Consider the following 24,483-nt stretch of genomic DNA (forward strand, 5'->3'; position numbering starts at 1 on the left):
TACTACTTTGGATACATAAACAACTATTGCTGTTTACTGAGTAAGAAGTGACACCGTTAGACGCCTGGTGGGATGACTGGTCTTTCAACTGATAATTATTACTGGACAGTTATCGAACTCGGTTAGAAATTATTAAGTAACTAATCTGGCTATTAACAAATAAGAGTAGGTCATAAAAGGGTAAAAATTCAGTGGTGTATGTATTTTTTAATTATTCTTGTTCCTTTGCCACCATAAACCTGGTTTGGTCTCTGCCTGTATAGTTATGTCCTTGTCCATTATCGTACATTCATAGTTTTCAGGTCGTCTTCAACGTCAAACAACCATAATATGGTTCTAGGCCTTCATTTATTTCGTTTTCATGTCGACATCTATTGTAATATTTTCTTTATTGTTTTTGTATCTTCTTGTCTCTAGACATATACCAGCCATAACAGTCTTTCACTTCTCACAAATTTTACAATATCTTACCCTCCATTGAATTCATTAATTTCGCCGATTCTCGATACTCGCGGAGTTGGCATCTAGGTTCATGACTTTAATTAAGATTATCATACGATTAAATGCATAGTTTGCGAGTCTATAAGGAACATACATAGACCTGGATCCCGCGTAAGAAAAAAAAGTTGATTAATAGCAAGCTGAAAATTTGTTAATAGCTTAACGGTGTCTAGTCGGACAAACATTGATGCACGGGAACACTGAAACAGGGGAAGTTTTAACGGTGGAGCATGATAAACGTGTCGTCCTGACAAGTTTATGATGGTGAAAAATAGCAAGTTGTTTTTAAGTTTATTCAATAGCCAACGTTATATAATAAATGAAAAAATGTTTATCCGACAAAAAGGTTGGGCACTTTAACGAGTCCGACATGTAGAACATGTCACATCACAGGAACTATGTTGGTAACGAATAGCAGTCTGATTTTTGCATGAGAGTTTAATGAAAGGTTAAAAAAGCAATTGGAAGTTCTGTCGGACAAAATGAATGGGAAATTTTCCTAGTCGGACATTCTAAACATGTAAGATATAGACAAAAATGTTGGTGATAAATAGCAAGCTAAGTTTGATTTGTTTATGTACAAATTATATTTTGTAACGCAAAAAGTTATATGTCGGACAAAAAGTTTGGGCAAATCGAAGGAAATAAATAAAAAAATTTTTTTCAGAATGACTTAGTCACATATTGATAAAGCTATTTTAGTTGTATATTATTATTTATATTCACATATTTGCATGTGCATATATATACTTGCACACTCCAAAAACAGTGAGGTAAGTATCAATGCATGTATATATTGCAAAACAATTATTTTTTTGGGTGGAGTTTGTTCTAAATATTCTCAAAATGACAATAAAAAATGTCAAAGAACATGTGAAAGCAATCTCTTAGGGTTTTCTAATTAGGTGCATCAGAAAGTACGGAAAATTTCCTACAAAAAACGTTGCATACATTTTTTCCATACTCAAATCTTAACCCTGTAAACGACATTGAAAAATGTGAAGAGTTTAAAACTTCGGTGCTTATAAGAATAGACGTAAATATGACACATTATGCTTAGAAGTATGTATTAGAAGGCTGCATTTGTCAGTGTGACACTTTGTGCTATACAAAGTAGTATTTGAAAGTACATGGTCTCTGAGTTTCTGTTTGCCACGTGTGTTGGAAATTAAAATTTATATTAACTATGGAGTGTTTTTGTGTCTATTTTTGAGTGTCAACAGTTTAAATTTTAAGTCGCCAAATCAAAAGTGAAACCATTCAACGGAACATTTTTGAGTAATTTTCGAACATTTTACAAAGTTAGTAAAATACTTGGTCATCAATTCAATGAGGTTCAGTTGCCAGATAATTGTGAAAGTAATATTGAATATCATTCTTCGTGCTATAATGCTTTGCTTGATTGAAAAAGGGTACCTAAATAAATTATTACTAAAATTGTATAACGTAATTTTTCTCAACTTTCTACAAATGAAATAATAATGTAATTAATATGTCACATAGCAAGAAATAATTTGCTGCCAAAATAAATCGATTAGTTTAAATTTGAAGTTACGATTGCAATTTATTATGAATTATTGTCAAAAGTGACAGTTTTTCTTAAATGGAAATGTATTCATAGACATAAGGGTAGACAGGGAATACAGTGCAAAAAGTCGATAGGTGGTCTATCTATCTCTTTTAACCAAGCGATCCCGCGCATGTGGCAGACAAAGATAGCTAGACCACTCAATCCATAATATAATTTTCCTGATCTACTATAAATGTATTACAGTGAGGTATCTAAATGATGTTGACATAAATCGAAAGATATCGATTGTAATTGATTGCAGGTACTTTTGACATAGAATAATCATAGGTCTGGATCCCACGTATGAAAAAAAAGTTGAATAATAGCAAGCTGAAAATTTGTTAATAGCTTAAGGGTGCCTAGTTGGACAAACTTTGATATATGGGAACACTGGAACAGGGGAAGTTTTAATTGTGGAACAGGTTAAAAATTTGGAACGGTCAGACCACGAAAACGGCAAATGTATTTTGTCCGACAGAACAGACTGAAACTCTCCGAGCAGAGATTAAACTCTCATGCAAAAATCAGACTGCTATTTATCACCAAATGGGCGTTTTAATGAGTGGAACATGTAGAATTTGTCAAATGACAGGAATTATGACAGGTGATAAATAGCAGTCTGATTTTTGCATGAGAGTTTAATATCTGTTCGGAGAGTTTAAGTCTGTTCTGTCGGACAAAATAAATGTGCCGGTTTCGTGGTCTGACCGTTCCAAATTTTTAACCTGTTCCACAATTAAAACTGCCCCTGTTCCAGTGTTCCCATATATCAAAGTTTATCCGACTAGACACCCTTAAGCTATTAACAAATTTTCAGCTTGCTATTAATCAACTTTTTTTTCATACGCGGGATCCAGACCTATCACCCCTTATTGAAATTTCAAAAATTATTTTTTTAAATTGTCCGACTACAAAATCTACCCCTTATTTTTTTCCGACAACAGTCATTCTTGGTAAGGAATAATTTACTTAATTAAATTTCGTCTTTGTCGGAAAGCTATTTATCACCAGCATTTTTGTCTATATCTTACCTGTTTAGAATGTCCGACTACGAAAACTTCCCATTAATTTTGTCGGACAAAACTTCCAATTGCTTTTTTAACCTTTCATTAAACTCTCATGCAAAAATCAGACTGCTATTCATCACCAACATAATTCCTGTGATGTGACATGTTCTACGTGTCGGACTCGTTAAGATGCCCAACATTTTTGTCGGACAAACATTTTCGCATATATTACATAACGTTGGCTATCGAATAAACTTAAAAACAACTTGTTATTTTTCACAATCATAAACTTGTCAGGACGACACGTTTATCATGCTCCACAGTTAAAACTTGCCCTGTTCCATTGTTCCCGTGCATCAAAGTCTGTCCGACTAGACACCGTTAAGCTATTAACAAATTTTCAGCTTGCTATTAATCAACTTTTCTTTCTTACGCGGGATCCAGGTCTAACATACATACATACCTACAAACATTCATTTTTATTTATATAGAAGAGGTAATATTTAGATGGCTATTAAAAAATAACGGTTGGTGATAGAAAAGTGAAAATTTAGGATTATACTTATGTATCTTTTGATTCTACATCATATAAAATTAACAAAGAACAGTTTGTCAAAAAAAATAAAAAATAATTATGGGGGGCAAGCCCCCTTTTTACTTAGATTGGTCGTACCAACTCAGAAACCATCACGGGTTCATGTACATACAACAACTTCGATTAAGATCATCATACGATCAAATGCATAGTTTGCGAGTCTATAAGGAACATACATACATACATACATACAAACATTCAATTTTATTTATATAGAAGAGGTAATATTTAGATGGCTATTAAAAAATAACGGTTGGTGATAGAAAAGTGAAAATTTAGGATTATATGTATCTTTTGATTCCACATCATATAAAATTAACAAAGAACAGTTTGTCCAAAAACATAAAAAATAATTATGGGAGGGCAAGCCCCCTTTTTACTTAGATTGGTCGTACCAACTCAGAAACCATCCCGGGTTCATGTACAACAACTTCACTTAAGATCATCATACGATCAAATGCATAGTTTGCGAGTCTATAAGGAACATACATACATACATACAAACATTCATTTTTATTTATATAGATAACTTTTTTCGCAAAATTGATAATAACGGAGTTATCTTAAATAAAATTTATGTTGGGTATCCGTAATTTGAGGAATATTTTAAATTTTTTTTTTCCATATAGAAGAGTGTAAATGCATATTATAACATAGTTTTTAATTACAAACAACTTTTTGGACATACCTCGTATATTATTGATGAATTTGTTTGATACCTGATGATCGCATCTTAGGTTTTAGACTATGCAGAGCACTTTATGAAGAATAACTTTTTGTCGTAAAATTGATATTAAAAAAGTTTCCCATATGGTTCCAAGTTACGCAGAAACCCTGTATATTAATATACCTATCGTAAAACGTATTAAGCTCAGCTTATGTTTATTTCTAAATGATTATTCAGGTACCCTTTAGCGACTGTGGTAGATTCGGATTTTTCCAAGTTATTTTAATAATTGACAAATGTGTTCGTGTCCACCTGAATGAACTAGAACGAAAACCAAAGTACGTCGAAGGCTGTGTCCTGCATATTCATTCAAATAGGTACCTGCTAACAAAACGAAATCTGACAAAAAGTTAGTACTGAATGCTGCCACAATAAAAAGCCGACTTTTTACTTATACCATTGGTCTTACGGCTAGACATATTATACAGAGTGGCCCAAAGAAAAGAGTCGACCTCGATATTTGCCAGTATTTATTAGATTTTAAGGAAATGACGAATCAGGTCGATTTTTGATCTAAGGGGGACACACTTTTACGGTACATACATTTGTCATTTGTCAACCCCCTCCCTTCCAATTTCCCCATCCCTTATTTTTAAATAGGGAATAGGGGTCGTGTGCTAGCTTTTTAAAGGATATTCAATTCTCTATTCAGTAATATAAACATTAACATAATTGTTTCTCGTATTACGAGAGATGTCGCTGTTTTACGTTTAAAAGGCGGAAACATTGCATCGCGATGTTTTCCCTTAAATAGGCAGGATTGTTGATATTCATTTCAGAGTTGTGACTGCATAGCTTCACTGAGGATGCATAGATGCTGAAATAGCTATATGGAGATGGTGGTCCAACTCTGAATAAAATAAAAACAAAAACTGCCTTTATCTTTTCATCTTTACTCAGATTTGAGTACCTGAAACTGTCTTTCGGTCCTTTTCCTAGACGAAAAGAAGGTAAATACGTGGCCAAAGTGTCCTTTATTTGCTTTCTTCTATATTCGTCGTCTCTTGTGCTTATATATTGTAAAAGCCAGAGATACAGGATGCAGCCAGAAAGCAGTTTGTTAACGAAAAGTCTTGGATTTAAAATATTGTTTATTATTTTTATTTCAATTATTCTAATTGTATAAAAGTAGCAAACTTTGTATCTAGGGCTTTTCGTCTTCCTCGTATTACGAGAGATGACGCTGTTTTGCGTCTCAAAAGGTGAAAACATTCAATCGCGATGTTTTCCCTTAAATAGGTTGTTGATATTCGTTTCAGAGTTGTGACTGCATAGCTTCACTGAGGGAGAATGCATAGATGCTGAAATAGCATTGTTATATGTTGTTATATGTTGTTGATATTCGTTTCAGAGTTGTGACTGCATAGCTTCACTGAGGGAGGATGCATAGATGCTGAAATAGCTATATGGAGATGATGGTCCAACTCTGAATCAAATAAAAACAAAAACTGCCTTTATCCATTAACATAATTATTTACACAGGGTGTCAAAAAAATATTTTAATTAAATTAATTGACACAAAAGAATAATGTATGTCATTTATTTAATTTAAAATACATTCTACTGCTGTCACAAAACAGAAAAAATTGTTTTTTGATAAATAAACATTGCTTTTCGCTTAATTTCAATGTTCAAGCTACCACCCATCTGCCTCTTGGTAGGATGAATATCAAATTTAAGCGAAAAACAACATTTATTTGTCAAATAAACATTTTTCTATGTTTTCTGTCAGTAGTAGAATGTATTTTGAGTTAAATAAATTGCATACATTCTTCTTTTTGTGTCAATTAATTTAACTCAAAATAATTTTTCTTGAACACCCTGTACAAATAATTATGTCAATGTTAATATTACTGAATAGAGAATTGAATAACTTTTCAAATGAGGTAGCACACGACCCTTATCTCCTATTTAGAAATAAGGGGTGGGGGAAATGGAAGGGAGGGGGTTGACAAATGACAGATGTATGTACCGTAAAAATGTGTCTTCCTTAGATCAAAAATCGACCTGTTGCTTCATTTCCTTAAAATCCAATAAATACTCTGTATATGTAAATGATCTACAGAACTTTACATATTTGGGCACAGGAAACAATCAAAAGAATTCCATAAGTAACGAAATGAATGAACGTATTTCCAATGGGAATCGTACATAATATGCTAATAAAAGATTGATGATATCGAAATTATTAGATAAAGAATATGCTTGAAGAATAAGGTTAAAAGATTAGTAGTACAAAAGGGGAGTACCTATCTAGAATATTCATTTAAAGATAGGGTTAAAAATAAGACGAAGTGTCAACTTTAGGCTAATAGCACACACACACACATGCTCGTATCAACCCCAGCCCCGGGGGACATGTGTGTTCCAATGTAAAATTGGAACCCACATGTCCGAAGATCAAACCGGTCACACCCCGTAATGGAGTGGTACCTATCTGACCCCCAAGCTATACCTCCACCCCTCCCCATCGAAGGACATACCGAATGGGGAGGCGTTGATCTTAACGTTACTTTGGATGCCCTGGGTAATGGGACATCCTTTGTATTACTTCATGTGGTTAAGCCACCTGGTTTTAGGGGTAGCTAGAAGAGCTTTTCTCCCTATTAACGACTAAATTAATTTTTTACTTTACTTTGGACTTGTGTCCTAAAAAAATGTGTTCCGGACATCAAGGCACCGATCTAAATCGGTGTCTCGCTGTCCAGACCGTGTGTGCTCGGTCCCTCAGCCGGCGAATTGGCAAAATAAATTTTGTTCTCCTCGACGGCTGAGAGCCCGAAGGGTGTGGCCATCAAGCCCACGTCTGTCGGTACGTGACCTCGATGCTCACATTCCGCGGCTATGGTCCATTTGACCTACCTGAAGGGTACTTAGTGCCTGAAGGGCGACATTTGTGTTTCGATATCCTGTGGCTATCTCAATTTTTCATTCTTAAGGGTTTCCTCTATATCCAGCTAACTGCTGTCTAGGCCGTCTATGTACCGTTCTTTGGTTTTCGTCGTAATTAGTCCATTCTCTTAATAATCTGCTAGGATGGTTCCTGATATTGTTAAATATTTCATGTGCTCTTTCGTCTATCATTCTCAGGACTTTCTTTTGTTGCGTATGTCCAAATACGTATCTTAATGGGACATATCTAGGTATATTCAGAGCTTCCCTGATCATGTGGTTTTGGATGGTTTGTATTTTTTTCTTGTTGGTATTACACGTGTGTCCCCATGCGGCTGAGGCGTATGTTAGTGTTGGCAAAATTATCCAATTTGCCATCCTAATCTTTGTCTTAAATCTCAGTTTACTCTTTCGACCTATTAGCGATGAGAGTTGACTCCTAAGGGCTTTAGCTTTGTTGATTGTTTGTTTTACGTGTTCTGTAAACGTCAGCCTTTTGTCCAACACTACGCCTAGGTATTTGGCTTGATTTGACCATTCAATTTGGGTATCAAATAGGGATAGTACCTCGTTTGGCCTGCCTCTTCTTTTTTGGTACATGACGGCCTGTGTTTTGTCAGGATTGATAGCTATTTTCCACTGCACACACCATTCTTGTAGTTCATCAAGAGCTCTTTGTAGATGTCTTGTTGCAAAATCTGAGTGGGTAATAGCTACAGAGTTATTATTTCAGTCTTATAAAATCCTAATTTTAATACTAGGCTAATAGCTACAGAGTTATTATTTCAGTCTTATAAAATCCTAGTTTTCTCAGTGTAGAATTCAGACATATCCGCTTTTCGGAATACTTCCGATTTCTAGTACGTTTGGTTTTTGGTTGCACAGTCTATTTCATTTTGAACTTTCGTCGTTCACTCGCCGACAAACTGAGTCAGTGAATCCTTAATCAATGGAGGCAAAACAATCAGGTTTGACAACTGAAAAATTCAAAATCACCAATCATTCACTACGTGCAACAGTTGTTTTGAAATTATCAAAAAAACGTGTTGAAGCAAATAGGCTAAAAAATTACTAGCATCAAACCTCAAGCTGCATAAAGCGGTATCATCAACTAGACAAAGAGATACGATTTAAGTTATTTGAAAAAAAACTAGATAGCTCCCTAGTTTAATTATAAACTTATAATTTTGGCATCATAACTCTGGATGGGTCTTTGCTTGTCTGGATATCTTCTTCCATTAGTGCCGGATTAACCATTAGGCAAAGTAGGCAGTTGCCTAGGGGCCTCGGCCCCAAATGGGGCCTCGCGGGGCTCAAGACGAAAAAATAGCAATTAGAATTAAATTAAAACTATAAATCATATCATGTTGAAAAATTCAAATATCGCACAATACCATAAAAGTGATGGTGGACATTAGGCATTACAATGCATACTGTAAAAAAGTCATAGCAGTAATTGGAAAACACGTTTTGTTTACAATTGTTAAAGAAATACTATTCCTTAAATTTCGATTCAACACCAGATCTGTCTTATATTGACCAGTTGACTATTTTATCTGATGCTAAAGTGTATGAGCGTTTTATCACATTCATACCCCATACTAGAGAAAATCTTTTTTCTTCTCTTTTAAAATTTTTAGACGACTGTAGAATTAATGTAAACTACATGAGGGGGCAATAATACGACAATGCAGCAAACATGTCAGGCAAATGCAATGATCACCACTGTCACCAGACTCATTTATCTAAGATTTACAAATTTGCAATTTACATTCCTTGTGCTGCACACTCGCTTAATTTAGTTGGAGTAAGTGCTGCTGAAAGTTTGCGTTGGAGCAATATCGTATTTTGGGTTTGTTCAGTCCATGTACAACTCTTTTTCAGCCTCTATCCAGAAGTTATGATCAAATGCAATGAAATTCTACTAAGCGATCCCATTCGCCACTATCTAGTCCTTAAAATAACAAGCAGCACTAGATGGAGTGCAAGGACTGATACAACAAGAGCTTCTTCTAAAGGTTACAACGCTTTCAAATCTGATTTTCACACTATTGCTGGCTGAAGACACTAATCAGAAAGCTGAAACAGTTAATAAAGCTAAGTGTTTGTTGAAACAAATGTCAAAAAAGAAACATTCCTAATTCATGAGTTTTGGGCAATAGACCACATCAACGCTGTAAGTAAAATCATTACAGAGAGAAGAGATTGAAGTTCAATCTGCTAATTTCACTTTTGGAGTTCTTAAAATCCCAAAGGATAATTTTGCTACGAGCCTAAGGCACGCGATCTACAATATTCTGAATATTCCGACGAGAGTAAACGAAAACCAGCAAGAAGACTACATTTTGATGATGTTAATTCCAATGAGGTTTTTCTACACAGTGAAGAAAAGAAAAGTTAAAGGTTGAAACGTATCTACCAATTTTGGATAAGCTATAAGCTAATTACTGAGATAGGCGAAGAACTTCCCATGAACTTACTACCCATTTGGGATACTGATATTATTAGTAGACGACACCAAAAAGAAAATTGGCAAAGGTATTATCGAAACACGAGAACTGGTAGTAATTACAAACAAATGCAGCCTGAAATTCCCATTAAAAGATGGTTTCATTCTGTATCAAATCGCCATTTCATAAGAGTTATAAATAGATTGAGATGTAATCATGTTCTTACCCCCCTTCATATGTACAGTTTGGGTCTCACAGAGTCACCTAACTGTGAGTGTGGAAAAGAAGGTGATCTACTACATATTCTCCTCGAATGTTCACATCAATCAGTAAATATAAACAAATTTTATGATAATCTTAATATATTAAAAATTCCACTTCCCGTCTACCTGAACAATTTGATATTTTCTGAAGATATTAATATATTAAAAACAATTTACGAACATATCAAAAACTGTAAATATAGATTGTAGCAATAAAATTTACCCTGTATTTAAGAAATTTTGTTAAAACAAAGCAGGCGTGTTTGTTAAAACAAAACAAACATGTTTGTTTTGTTGTTATTTTGTTAAACCCCGTAGATTTAAGTAATTATTGTATATTATAATTGAAAAAAGGAAAGAACAAAAAAAGAGAAAAGAAAAGAAGAAAAAAACAGAAAAAATAAAAAAAGCAACAAAAAAAAAAGAAAAAAAAACTAAGAAGATGTAAACCTCCGCGAGGATGAATCGGGTTTACGTCTTAGCGTAGTAAAAAAAAACAATTTATAAAAAATAACAATAAAAAAAATAATAAAAAAAAAACAAATTAACAATATAAAAAAAATGCAACAAAAAATACAAAAAAAAATAAAAATTTACAAAAAAAAAATGAACAACCAAAACAGAGTATTATTTAGATAATAATTGTAGATAATAATGTTAGTTTGTTATGTATTTAGAGTTAGAAATACAGAAAAAATTCCTCTGATTGAAAAATCAAATTTGTTTGTTTTTAAAATAACAAAATGTCTGGCTAACTGGCTCGGCCAAGGCCATCAAATTCACTCAAAACAAAAAAATTACTGAGATGAGTCGTCAGCGTCGGTTGACAGAGTATGAGTCAGTGAACGTAGTATTTAGTGACCGCAAAGGTGACTGCATAGCTCCACTGAGGATGCATAGATGCTGAAATAGCTATATGGAGATGGTGGTCCAACTCTGAATCAAATGAAAAAAAAACTGCCTTTATCTTTTTCGTATTATTTAGTGTTTTGTATATTTTTTCAAAAGAGTGATACTCAAATAAAGGAATGCGCTTCAAAATTACATGAAAACTAACTTTGATGATATTGAACCTGAAATTGAAGATGAACTAGTGCAGTTCAAGTAACGGTATTGGCGAATGGATTTAGTGTCCGCAGTCATATAAACCCAAACAAACAACAAGTAACGGTCATTTTCAAAAATGAAAATCATTAAAAACTGTCACTGTTCGTCAATAGCACAAAATAGACTAGAATTTTCCTCAATTATGGCTATTGAGAATGATGTGCTCAAAAATTTGGAACTTAAAGATATTTTAAGTAGTTCTGTTTCTATGAAACTCAGAAAAGTTGCTTTATAATTAAGGCTTCGATAACTCAAACTAAATTTACTGCAATTTAGACTTTGCATTACGTAAGAAGTAAAACATTAAATATTAAAAAAAAATGAATAACCATTTCCAATTTCGTTGCAAAACGAAAATACAGCCGAACCATATTCTGGTCCAATCAGAGAGTGCAGCAAGCACCTCTACCGGTTTCGAAACTTATTAGTCTCTCGTCAGGAGGTACATATGCTGCTCTCCCCGATCCAACCAAAACAAACCCCAGCGTGCAGTCCCGGATTGCAACGAACGAAATGGCATAGATGCCCTAGCGGCAACTGCTACAACAAGACTAAGTTTTCACTCTAATGGCATATAAAACAACATAATGCTATTCTACACCCCACCAGAATGAAAACAATGGGAACCTTCTCTGGTTACACCTCCGAGGCTTCTACAATATGCAAGCCATACGGATGCTGAGACTAAGGAAGATGAGGGAATTCTACAATTTACAATTCACGTCCCATCTGCTTAGCGCGGTAAAGTTCCAACGAGAATGGTTTCCTTCGTACTCCTATCAGAGTAAATGTAAATCAAAAATGAATAACCATTTCCAATTTCGTTGCAAAACGAAAATACAGCCGAACCATATTCTAGTCCAATCAGAGAGTGCAGCAAGCACCTCTACCGGTTTAGAAACTTATTAGTCTCTCGTCAGGAGGCACATATGCTGCTCTCCCCGATCCAACCAAAACAAACCCCAGCGTGCAGTCCCGGATTGCAACGAACGAAATGGCATAGCGGCAACTGCTACAACAAGACTAAGTTTTCACTCTAATGGCATATAAAACAACATAATGCTATTCTACACCCCACCAGAATGAAAACAATGGGAATCTTCTCTGGTTACACCTCCGAGGCTTCTACAATATGAGAGCAGCATATGTGCCTCCTGACGAGAGACTAATAAGTTTCGAAGCCGGTAGAGGTGTTTGCTGCACTCTCTGATTGGACTAGAATATGGTTCGGCTGTATTTTCGTTTTGCAACGAAATTGGAAATGGTTATTCATTTTTGATTTACATTTACTCTGATTGGAGTACCAAGGGAACCATTCTCGTTGGAACTTTACCGCGCTGAGCAGATGGGACGTGAATTGTAAATTGTAGAATTCCCTCATCTTCCTTAGTCTCAGCATCCGTATGGCTTGCATATTGTAGAAGCCTCGGAGGTGTAACCAGAGAAGGTTCCCATTGTTTTCATTCTGGTGGGGTGTAGAATAGCATTATGTTGTTTTATATGCCATTAGAGTGAAAACTTAGTCTTGTTGTAGCAGTTGCCGCTAGGGCATCTATGCCATTTCGTTCGTTGCAATCCGGGACTGCACGCTGGGGTTTGTTTTGGTTGGATCGGGGAGAGCAGCATATGTGCTTCCTGACGAGAGACTAATAAGTTTCGAAACCGATAGAGGTGCTTGCTGCACTCTCTGATTGGACTAGAATATGGTTCGGCTGTATTTTCGTTTTGCAACGAAATTGGAAATGGTTATTCATTTTTGATTTACATTTACTCTGATTGGAGTACGAAGGGAACCATTCTCGTTGGAACTTTACCGCGATGAGCAGATGGAACGTGAATTGTAAATTGTAGAATTTCCTCATCTTCCTTACTCTCAGCATCCGTGTGGCTTGCATATTGTAGAAGCCTCGGAGGTGTAACCAGAGAAGGTTCCCATTGTTTTCATTCTGGTGGGGTGTAGAATAGCATTATGTTGTTTTATATGCCATTAGAGTGAAAACTTAGTCTTATTAAATATTTTATTTAGCCACAACCTAAAGCCTAACATTTTATGTCATTATTGGCTTTTATATTTTCCATTTAAATAAAATGTTTAAGTATTAGAATTAAAAGCTCTAAATAAATAATAAAAGCTGTCTTTAAAAAAAAACTTCTCTAAAAAAAACTTTTCTAGATTGTATTTTATTTATTAGACTCTAAATTCAGTAGTTGTAGTTGATTTAAATATTTTGGAATATAATTTGTTTTAATTTAAGAAACATGTAAACAGTTTTTAAATACATCTTTGTTGTATTTCTTCAAACAACGCGTTTTACAAAATGAAACAAAAATTTAAGTTTAGGTCTACAAAATATCCATTTCTAAGGAATATCGCTAGGAGATAGAAAAGCGGGGTTATCCGATATTTTGGAGGGAGAATGAGGTTTCTTAACGGGCCTCACAGCTTAAGTTTCCTATAGGCCTCAAGATTCTTAATCCGGGACTGCCTTCCATTCAGATCTCTCTTGTGCTCTTCTCGTCCATTGTCTTTCGTTGTCTGAAATCCATTCATGGATTTCAGTTTGTTTTTCACGTCATCCAAGCATTTCGTTCTGAGACTTCCTTTTTTTAGTCTTCCTATCGCCTTCTATTGTAATATTTTCTTTGCTATTTTTACACCTTCTTTTCTCTGGACATGTCCTATCCATTACAATCTTTGACTTTTCACAAATCTTAAAATATCATACCCTCCATTCAACTCATTAACGTCGTCGTTTCTCCTGATTCTCCATGTGCCGTCTTCCTCTTGCACCGGGCCATATACTTTTTTCAGTAGCTTTGTCGCCACTATCCTGAGTTGGGCTTCATCTTTTTTTGCCATTACCCAGGTTTCACAAACATAGGTTACTACGGGTCTAATCAACGTTCTGAAGATAGTCATTTTGGTTCTTTTGTCTAATAATTTCGATGTCTTCAATTTATTAGCATAATACGTAAGATTGCCACTGAAAATGCGTACAGTAATTTCACTACTTCTTACGGAATTTTTTTGATTAATTTCTGTGTCCAGATCCCTAACAACACAAAACATTCCAGGAATGTACTATCAAAGTTCTATTAATGTTTGAATGTACTGGACATTCAAGGAACATTCGGTGAATATCTGATTAAGTTATTCGTGGAATGTTACCACAAGACATTCTATGAACATACTACCAATGTCCTATATTTTAAGAGAGGCCATTTACTATTCAATTTGCATTCATTTTCAAATTTGCTGCGCGTGTATATGTATTTAGGCAATCCAAACCACGTGACTTCTGGTTCTGGTTGGCATGGCATACAGGTTACAGAGGTTATGTTTGTAATATCATTTCATTTCATCATTTCACTGTTTATCGTCATATTTTGGATTCATTTGGATTTCGTTTGCTGTATTTTGTGAACTTTATAAACTTTACCACACTGCAAAGTGATTATTTAAGGAAATTATTATTGGAGACACCAGATGTTTGGAGAAAGGTAGGGCAAACAATTTTTATCAATGTTCATTTTTCTCTGATATTTATCAATATTGATGAATTTTGCAAGCAATAACATTATTTCTTTTATTGTTTTAGATATTTATTGAAGCTGAAAATAATTGGGGATTTAGATCCATATACAATTCAGTCAGAATTGGATTTTACCATAAAATGCATTCCACCAAATTACTATTATAGATATTATAGATGAAAGCATACAAAAGCCTTCAGGCACATAAATATTTTACAGCTGGATTTGTTTTTAAAGTTGGAGTAAAGTTGGAAGTCATAAGCAACAACTTCGTAAGTACCTACAAGAATATTGAGGAAATCCAGCTCCTGAATACTACTGGGCAAACTAGAAGATTGAAGAGGACAAAGCCTTTTGAACTAGTTTGAGTGATAGTGAAAAGCAGAGCATAATGCTTGTGTGCATGTGTATGTTAGAATAGTGCGGTTAGAAAAGCAGAGCATAGTGCTTGTGTGCCTGTTAGATTAGATAAGAGACGCTATGGGTAAGCTCTTCATTTTAAGGAACAGTAGTAATTTAGGTTAAATTAAAATTGCTCATTGGTCAGAGTTATGATCAGATTGTAATTCTAATGAACAATTCAATACAATGAATCGTCATCGTAGTGATGATTATGGAAAAAAATATATGACAAGATTTTGTGCAATAAAAATGTTTATATTTATCAAGGATATATTATTTGGTATGGCTACATATACAGTCGGAAAAATGAAAGAATACTCATGAATGAACATATAAAACACGCTGTATTTTCCTGTCACCGTGTCACAAAGAAAATTGTCCAGTGCAAGTAACAATAATTATTACATGTACTTGTGCTGACCAGTTTTTTGTGTGACACGGTGACAGGAAAATACAGCATGTTTTATATGTTCGTTCATGGGTATTCTTTCATATTTTTCCTACTGTACTTCTGGTATATCGTCGGTGATGTGACAATACCTCCTATCTGCTTTTTCATGAATTTTGTAGGAGATGAAAAACTTGTTTGGGCCACCTCGTGTTTTCATATATTTTTTGATTTGTTTTGTAGTAAATTCAACTATCCATTTACTACAAAACAAGTCAAAACTTACGTATGAAAACAGGAGGTGACCGTAAAAAATGTTTTTCGTCTCCTGCAAAACTCATGAAAAAACATATAGGGGGTATTGTCACATTACTGACGATATATTTCAGAGAATGTCTAAAAAATATACTTTGAATGTCCTAAGAACATTCATGGAATGTTTCAACAAGACATTCAGTCTAAACAATATACCGTGAATGTTCAAAGAACATTCGTAGACATTCATGGAATGTTCCAACAAGACATTCAAGGAATGTTTAAAATGCTGACACAGCACTTTCCTGGGACTTTCCAGGGACGTTCGTGTGCTTTTGGGGACATTCCAGGAATGTTTTCAATGTCCTGTGTGTACCTTCTAGGAACATTCCTGGAATGTTTTGTGTTATTAGGGATTATGTGAAGGCATTCACATTTTCAAGGGTATAGTTGTCTATTGCGATATTATTTTCACTGTCAGGTGTTGTCATTGTTGAAAAAATGAAATTTTCCAAACGAATTATAACTTCATAAGAATGTTTTCGGTCTTACCAGAACATCGTCAATGAAGATCTAAAATTTTATAATTATGAAGTGTCACTCCAATTAATGTATTTTTTAGTTTTTATTATTGTTGTAATGTCCCAGCAATAAACGCGTCAATTTTATGTTCATTTCTATTCGAGAAATATTCCACCGAAGAAGTATAACCACGTGTCAAAATAAACGCGATAATTTATTAATCACATAATATATATTTTAATGTTAAATATCATCATGATTCAAAAGTAAGGGAAGACCATTACTAATAGGTACCTACATTGACAAGAAAATATCTTATAAAAAGCAAAAAGCTGTAAATTCCTGGTATATAACTGCACAGTATCACGTAACCTACACCTAATTTAAAATAATGATGACAATGTATCCCATTTATATAAATAATAAAAATATTTTCCTGAAAATAAAAATAAATTACGATGTAGAAACGCAGATATGTGATTAATAATTCTTAATTATTGCTAAATACATAAAGTTCATGTATTTTTCCAGTTTTTAAAAAAAGTATAGTAAAGTCGGTTTTAGAAAGTGTCAGTTGCGGAAAAAAATACAGTCCACCTGTTTGATTAATGTCTGATAATGGTAAATACGCTAGTTCCTTACCTTCTAATTCCACAATCTTTCCTGCTCTTTTGAGAGCCTTCACAGCCTCGTCGTGTGTCGCCTCCCTCAAATCGTCCCCGTTGACCGATAAAATAGCATCCCCAACGTACAACTGCTCCGTCTGATCAGCTGCCATCCCTTTGAAGATCTTACTAATGAGTATCGGCATCTTATTCTCCCGCCCGCCCTTAATCGAAATCCCCAACCCATTATTCTCTGACTTGATGACACGCACCAATCTCTTCTGATTAGCTACGGCCTCCGGTATGTCAGGTGTATCGCTTAGACCGGAAGGAGTTTCTATGTTATTGTTTAGGGTTCCGTTAAGAGTAGTGGTGTTCTCGTAGGATTCGTCGAGAGTGATACTCAGATAGTCTTCTTCGAGGGTAACAAACACACGATACCACTGACCGCGAACGTGGGTCTCCAGAATACCGGATCTACCGAAAAAGCCGGGAGACGTCACTTCTTCACTCATTTTCACATTTGACACTAGCCGCTTCCGCCTGTTGTCAACAACAATAACACCTGCACTCTCGTTTACTATACCGATCAGCTGATTCGGTCGAGACAGCAAAGAGAGAGAAATTTTAAGTCACTCGCTAGTAGACTGACCGACGTGATCACATATTTTACGTACGCACTCGATGGCACGCTGGTTGGCCTGCGGCCCACTGCTTACTGGTGCTCCGTGCTCCTGCTACTACTGCTACTCTTCACTTGCGTCTAGAGAAAACCAAATACTTTGCTTCGGAGCTTCTAGACAATTGACAGTTCTCTGGATTTGGCGGGCAATTTGAAAAGTATATATATTGTACCTATACTACTTATACATCATATACAACTTATACATCATTGAGTTTAAGACAGTAAATGAAAAACCTCAATTCGCTTGGTAGATTATCTATATAAATGTAAATGAAATTCAAAATATACTTATTAACTTAATTATATAGTACATATTAGCAATATTTTAAATAAAAACTTTGTCATGTAGGTACCTTATATGTACTTATATATGTATAGGATATGTTACTTATAGTTCGGTACCTCTTGGGGACTTAGCAATTTTACCAGTATTTTGAATTTCTCTATAAAATAATTTACCATAGGAAAGTTATAAATTACAGTCAAATAATTAACCATATTATAAAAGTTATATTATTACCACATCAAAAACAGTAGGTACCTACTAACAAAGAAAAACATAAATATTTCACATAATAAAAATATTCTTAAACAAAAATGATTGTTTTCAATTAATAAGAAAAACCTTAAAGGAAAATTTAGGGTTTAAACAAACCATCTATTAGAGAAATTCAAAATACGGGTGTAAAATTTCTAAGTCCCCAATAATTATAACTGTCAATTGTCTAGAAGCTCCGAAGCCAAAGTATTTGGTTTTCGCTAACCGCAAGTCTACTCTTCGTACAGTTACGTTACGGATCAGTGCGGTGGTAGCGATGTTTAGATTGCCGGACTCGTATTTTACCGATGATTCGGCGCGTCAAGACCCCTTCGGTCGTCATGGTAACGAGCGTCCCACGGGGTTTTTTCAGCACTTTGATCTGAATGATAATGTGACGGCCTGCACCCTCTATCCGTTAGTGTTAGAACTATTTTGCTGAGTTAGTAATCTCTATAGGCGACGCAAGATATACACGACGTGCTCTCGGTAGAGGGCTTCAAAGGAAGGGAATTTTTAAAATTTGTAATTAATATTCGATGCAAATAAAAACATATGAAATATGCGCATAAATATCCGGTATCTTACGCAAAAAATGCATGTTTATCTATAAAATATGCATGTAATAATAAAAACTGTAAACAACTCATAAAGTAGTTTTATGTTGTACCTTATTTTATGTATTGTAGGTACTAACTTTGTATACTTAATTAAATATCTATTGTTTTCACCCAATTTTGAAAAAATGTGAAAGCTTTGAATTATCTACGTCCGTCTCTCTGTCCTTCCGTCCGTAAACACAACTCCTACGTAGTGGAGTAACAAACTCCGTGGGGCCCCCCCGCAGAATAGGAAATGCGCCCTTTAAAAAATTACTAAATGCGACTTGTGTAACAAAAACGTATATAGTGTATTTATACACTTTTTATAAAAACTTATATTTTTGATCTTTATTGGTATAGAATAAAATAGAACAAAAATTTAGAGCGTAGGCGCAAAATTTTGTGCCAATGCTTTTTAACTTTATTTTTTTAGAATCATGAGAAAACTAGTAAGTGTTTTTGAAAAATTTAAACGCAGAATGAAAGATTACATATGAACCCTGAAAACTTCTATAATGTTTAATTTAATAAGTTACAGGGGTGAAAAAAAAAAGAGAATGTTTAGTATGATTTTTAATTTCAAATATCCCATTCAAAAGAAACTTTTTGTTTATTCTAAGTAACTTTCAGCCCTCGGTAATAATTTAATCTTTCTTTCTGCGTTTATACTTTTCTATGTTCATACTTTTCAAAAATTTTATTAGTTTTCTCAGGGTTAAAAAAATGAATGTATTTAAAAAGCATTAGTCTGAAATTTTGCGCTTACACTCTTTAAAATATTACATTATTACATAGTATTATTCTATGAGATGCACAAATTTCTTTGTGCACTACTATCAGCGAATATATCTACAATTATTTTATTAATATCTATCTAGTATTGAAAACTTCGTTTTCAATACTTATAAACGCCAGAGAAGGTAACCGTGCTTGTACTACGAAGATATGGTTTTATTAATTTAAGTTTAGAAATATATCTCTGAACTAGCGGCCATAACAAGTAAAGCTGAAAACAAGCTGTACGCATGACACACTTCTGGCACGCAAGATGCAAGCACTAGTGCAATGAAAATCTACAAGACTAATTTTGGCTGCATCATAAATTGAGTTTGCTAATTTCAACTGTGTCCTTAATGATTTTCTAACAAATTGCAGTTGCTCCAAAAACTCATTACTTAAATCTGAGGGGTACGCAGCAACTAATCTACTGGTTCCTGCAAAAACTTCTGAATCCGATTTGAAAAGATATCCACTTCTAAGATGTAAGACTTTAAAATCGTTGTTCACTTTGTACATACTTATAAATCCAGCTTGAATTTGTTCAATGGCTACATGCAACATCGAGATTTCCGAAAAACACGCCTAATCTATATTATTATATTTCTTCAGGATTTGAGATAGGTTGATTATGTAATAATTCATCAAAATATTTCTTAACTCTACCAAACCTTTTGATTTTAAAAGTACAGGGAAAGCCACAATTAGTAGCAAAATCTTTGGATTCTTGTAAAATTTCGTATCGTTTTGCCTAAAGATTTGACAAAAATTCTTTAGAGTTATGTAAAAGTACTACTATTTTGTAGAATAGATGCGAAGACAAATTCAAACTGTTCCATCCTACTTTTTTTAATTATTAGTTGCCATTCTCTACTCACGATCTGTGGTAGTTAATATTGTTTTAGACTGCTTTACACCAAGCAGAGTTTGAAATCTGGACGCCCACCTAGTCACCGATAACGTTTTAGTCCAGTCGGGTTAGACGAATAACAGGCCTAACCTTGCATTAGGAGCTGCCCCAAATTTTATTTTTCTAATCTTTAGGAAGGGTCAATATTAGTATAAATTTAAAATCTCGACTGAATTCCACCGTTGCGTTAGCCGCCATCTTGATTTTAAATGAGAACCTTTTTTGCTCAATATCTCCGCCATTTTCAATTTTTTGACAAAAAGTGTAGAAACTGAAATTGTTGAAAATACGATTTTCTATAATTTCATTTATTATAATTTTTTTCGTGAGGTCGATATTTTCCGAGTTATGAGTGACAGTTGGAGCATAATTATTGAATTATTGAATTATCTCGTTTATTATTAGTTTTACAACAAAAATGTACCTGTACAAAAATGAAGAGAATTAAATTCTACACAATTTTGATTTTTTTCATTTTTTTGCTAAAATTAATATTTAAGGTAGTACGTATGCGGTAATGGCGCGAGCGTAAGACCGGATTGATTTTATAGCAATTGTTTTTGTTCAATATCTACGCCATTTTTAACTAAAATTGTTCAAAATATAATTTCCCACAATTTCTTTTTAACAATTTTTTTCATGCGGTTGATATTTTCCGAGTTACATGGGAAAATAGTAAAAAGTGGGGGGGGGAGCATAATTATTGAATTGAATTTTGTATCCGAGCTGCCCCAAATTTTATAATTATATCTTTTAGGAGAGATCAATAGTAGTGTAAATTTAAAATCTCGACTAAATTCTGCGGTTGCATTAGCCGCCATATTGATTTTAAATGAGAACTGTTGTTGCTTAATATCTCCGCCATTTTCAACTTTTCGACATAAATGGTGGGAAAGAAAATTGTTGGAAATGCAATTTCCTACAATTTCTTTTGCTCAATTATTTTATACGATCAATATTCTCCGAGTTAAGGGGGAAAATAATGGAAGCGGAAGGGAAGCATAATTATTGAATTGTCTCATTTATTATTAACTTTACGACATAATTGTACATAAACAAAAATAAAGAGAATTATATTTTATACAATTTTTGAAACTTCCAATGAAACATCAACCAAACTAAGTATATAAAAGACATAAAAAGACATTATATACATTAAGTTCACTTAATTTTATTAACTAGCGCGTTTTATTGGTTGAATTTGTCTGTCGATATTTTAAGTTTTATGTCAGCTAATATATCGTGATGTTCCAACAATTTTTTTTTTTTAATTTTGGACCCTGTTGGGGGGAATTTTCCCATTTTCTCCCCTTGTAGACCCGCCACTGGTTCTCTCGAGAAGTTGTAGTAAATCGTAATTGCAACAATTTCAGTTCTTACACTTTTTGTCGAAAAGTTGAAAATGGCGGAGATATTGAACAAAAACAATTGCTACAAAATCAATCAGGTCTTACGCTCGCACCTTTACCACATACGTACTACCTTAAATATTGATTTTATCAAAAAAATGAACGGCATCAAAATTGTACAAAATTTAATTCTCTTCATTTTTGTATAGGTAAATATTTGTTGTAAAACTAATACTAAACGAGATAATTCAATAATTCAATAATTATGCTACAACTGTCACTATTTTCCCCTCATAACTCGGAAAATATCGATCGCACGAAAAAAATTATAATAAATGAAATTATAGAAAATCGCATTTTCAACAATTTCAGTTTCTACACTTTTTGTCAAAAAATTGAAAATGGCGGAGATATTGAGCAAAAACGGTTCTCGTTTAAAATCAAGATAGCGGCTAACGCAACGGTGGAATTCAGTCGAGATTTTAAATTTATACTAATATTGACCCTCCCTAAAGATTAGAAAAATAAAATTTGGGGCAGCTCCTAATGCAAGGTCAAATGCTATCCCGACTGCACTATTTTTAGAGTAAGCGAATTTCGTTGAACGTTCTTTTGCATTCTTTGGTAAATCGAATCGAGGAAAGTTTTTGAAGATTTTCAGGCACTGCTTAAAAACGTTGCGTATGCATGCGTAAAATGATATATCAATAACACATTTTTACATATAGTAGACGACAAGATGGGGCCGCTGACATATTGGGGCCCCCCGCAAGCTTCATGCTGCGGGGGCCTCTGTTACGCCCCTGCCTACGTCATTATCAGGGGTGTAGTCGCAAATTAAGCAGTACCGGAATGCTATTATCTGTGATATTACTTGTCAGTGCAGTGGTCAATTTTCCGCGGGGTTTGAGGAACCCAAAAAAGCAGTACCGGAACGGCGTTCCGGCTCTACTACACCCCTGGTGCAGGTAGAATGACAAATATGACCAGGTAGAATGACAAATGAGGTGTCAAATGAAATCTGATAATCCAAGGATGGTACCTACTAAAGAAAATTGACCTCGGTCTTTCGGTTTTAGAGTTGTAACCGGAAGTACTGTTTTAAAGTCTCCGAAATAGTACAAGCGATATATTTTTGACACGCCTTAGCAAGATGAGAACAAATATATACTTCCGGTTTTCATGCCTGTCTGCCGGCTGTCCGTCCGTACGTAAACAAAACTCCTCCGTCATTATACCTGATGTAATGACAAAAGAGGGGTCGAATGAAAACTTATAACTGAAGGATGATATTAAAGAGAAATTTGGCCTCAGACTTCCGGTTTTAGAGTTGTAATCGGAAGTACTGTTTTAAAGTTGCCGAAATAGTACAAGCGATATATTATTTGACGCGCCTTAGCAAGACGAAAACAAATATATATGTACTTCCGGTTTCATGCCTGGCTGTCCGTCTATCCACGAATATATCTACTCCGTTATTAAAACAGATAGAATGACAAATGAGGGGTCGAATGAAAGCTTATAACCCAAGGATGGTATTAAAGATGAGAAATTTGACCTGGGACTTTCTGTTTTACAGTTTCAATCAGAAGTACTGTTTTAAAGTCACCGAAATAATTCAAGCGATATATTACTCGACGCGTCTTAGCAGGACGAGAATAAAAATATACTTCCGGTTTTCATATCACCTTCGGTAAAAAGGTGTAATCGGAAGTGCCACATTCTAGTCACATAAATATTACATGTGATATATAAATCATCGCGTATTGATTACTAAATGCTTTTCAAAATTGTTTACCGAAAAATTATAGTTTCTATCTGACTACATATTTATATTTGTACATGGAAAAACTTCTTTCGGTATCAACTGATGTAACTGCGGCATTTTTCAAAGGACACCGCACACATCTTATGGAAAATTTAATGTAACTCAAATGAAATAAAATTTACATGAATAGATGCATTCTGAAATTTCAATAATTTGACACCATTGCGCCAACTCTGTATTTTGATTAACAAGAGCGTAAATTGATAAAAATAAATCTAAAATCAAATAGAAATGTACGTGTGTCAAAGAGTAAAAAAAGATCTTGTGATTCGCTTAGGTACTCCATAAATCTTTCTGAGAGATTAAAGCAATGGCTTACTCTTATCTTTTCCTATTATTATTGATAATAAAGTAGGTATAATTTGTTTAGTTGTACCGCCTCTAATCGGCTTAAGCTAGTGGTGAATAGACTGTTTTCAATAGCCTCTAATATTATTTATGAATGCCAGTTTTATGGACTTCAAAATGCGATTTCGATAAACTTTAATTACAATTAACGCCCTAATTAAGCAAAATTCAGAGTTGGTGCAATGGTATCAAATTATTGAAATTTCAAATGTCAAATTATTGACTTATATTTGTTTCATATGTTAATAGTTGCGGATCTTATATTTATTAGGATAAATTAAAACCATAATTAAAACAACGCCATTTCAAGATACAACTTTTATTAACTGTCATTATTGATTGACAGTTACTATCACATTGAGAGTGTCTACTGCCACCTATGTACGTAATGATACAAGTACCATATATGTAACATCCCCCTCTTTATACAAAGTACTTATAACTAATACGTAACAAAGTCATCAAACCTTTGTGGTCGTTTAATACACCTACCAGGCCTTGAACTTTTATTCAGGCTTACACCCACGCCTGGATCATTGATATTACCACTAACATTTTGCTGTTCCTCATCTTTGTCATAACTATTATTATTACATTCGGTACTTTCACTATAGTCAAAGTTATCTGT

General features: G+C 34.2%; 1 protein-coding gene across 1 annotated transcript; it reads right to left on the reverse strand.

Moving 5' to 3' along the window:
* Positions 1 to 16,703: 16,703 nt before the first annotated feature.
* LOC114331884 (beta-1-syntrophin-like) lies at positions 16,704 to 17,333 on the reverse strand. The gene has a single exon (XM_050662342.1). It carries the CDS (start codon positions 17,331 to 17,333, stop codon positions 16,704 to 16,706), a length of 630 nt encoding a protein of 209 aa, XP_050518299.1.
* Positions 17,334 to 24,483: the final 7,150 nt, after the last annotated feature.

This window comes from Diabrotica virgifera, chromosome 1 (assembly GCF_917563875.1).
Source record: "Diabrotica virgifera virgifera chromosome 1, PGI_DIABVI_V3a".
Lineage (NCBI taxonomy): Eukaryota > Metazoa > Arthropoda > Insecta > Coleoptera > Chrysomelidae > Diabrotica > Diabrotica virgifera.

Excerpts from the sequence above, each read along its gene's own strand:
- LOC114331884 (XM_050662342.1), bottom strand. The coding sequence starts at position 17,333 with ATGAGTGAAGAAGTGACGTCTCCCGGCTTTTTCGGTAGATCCGGTATT.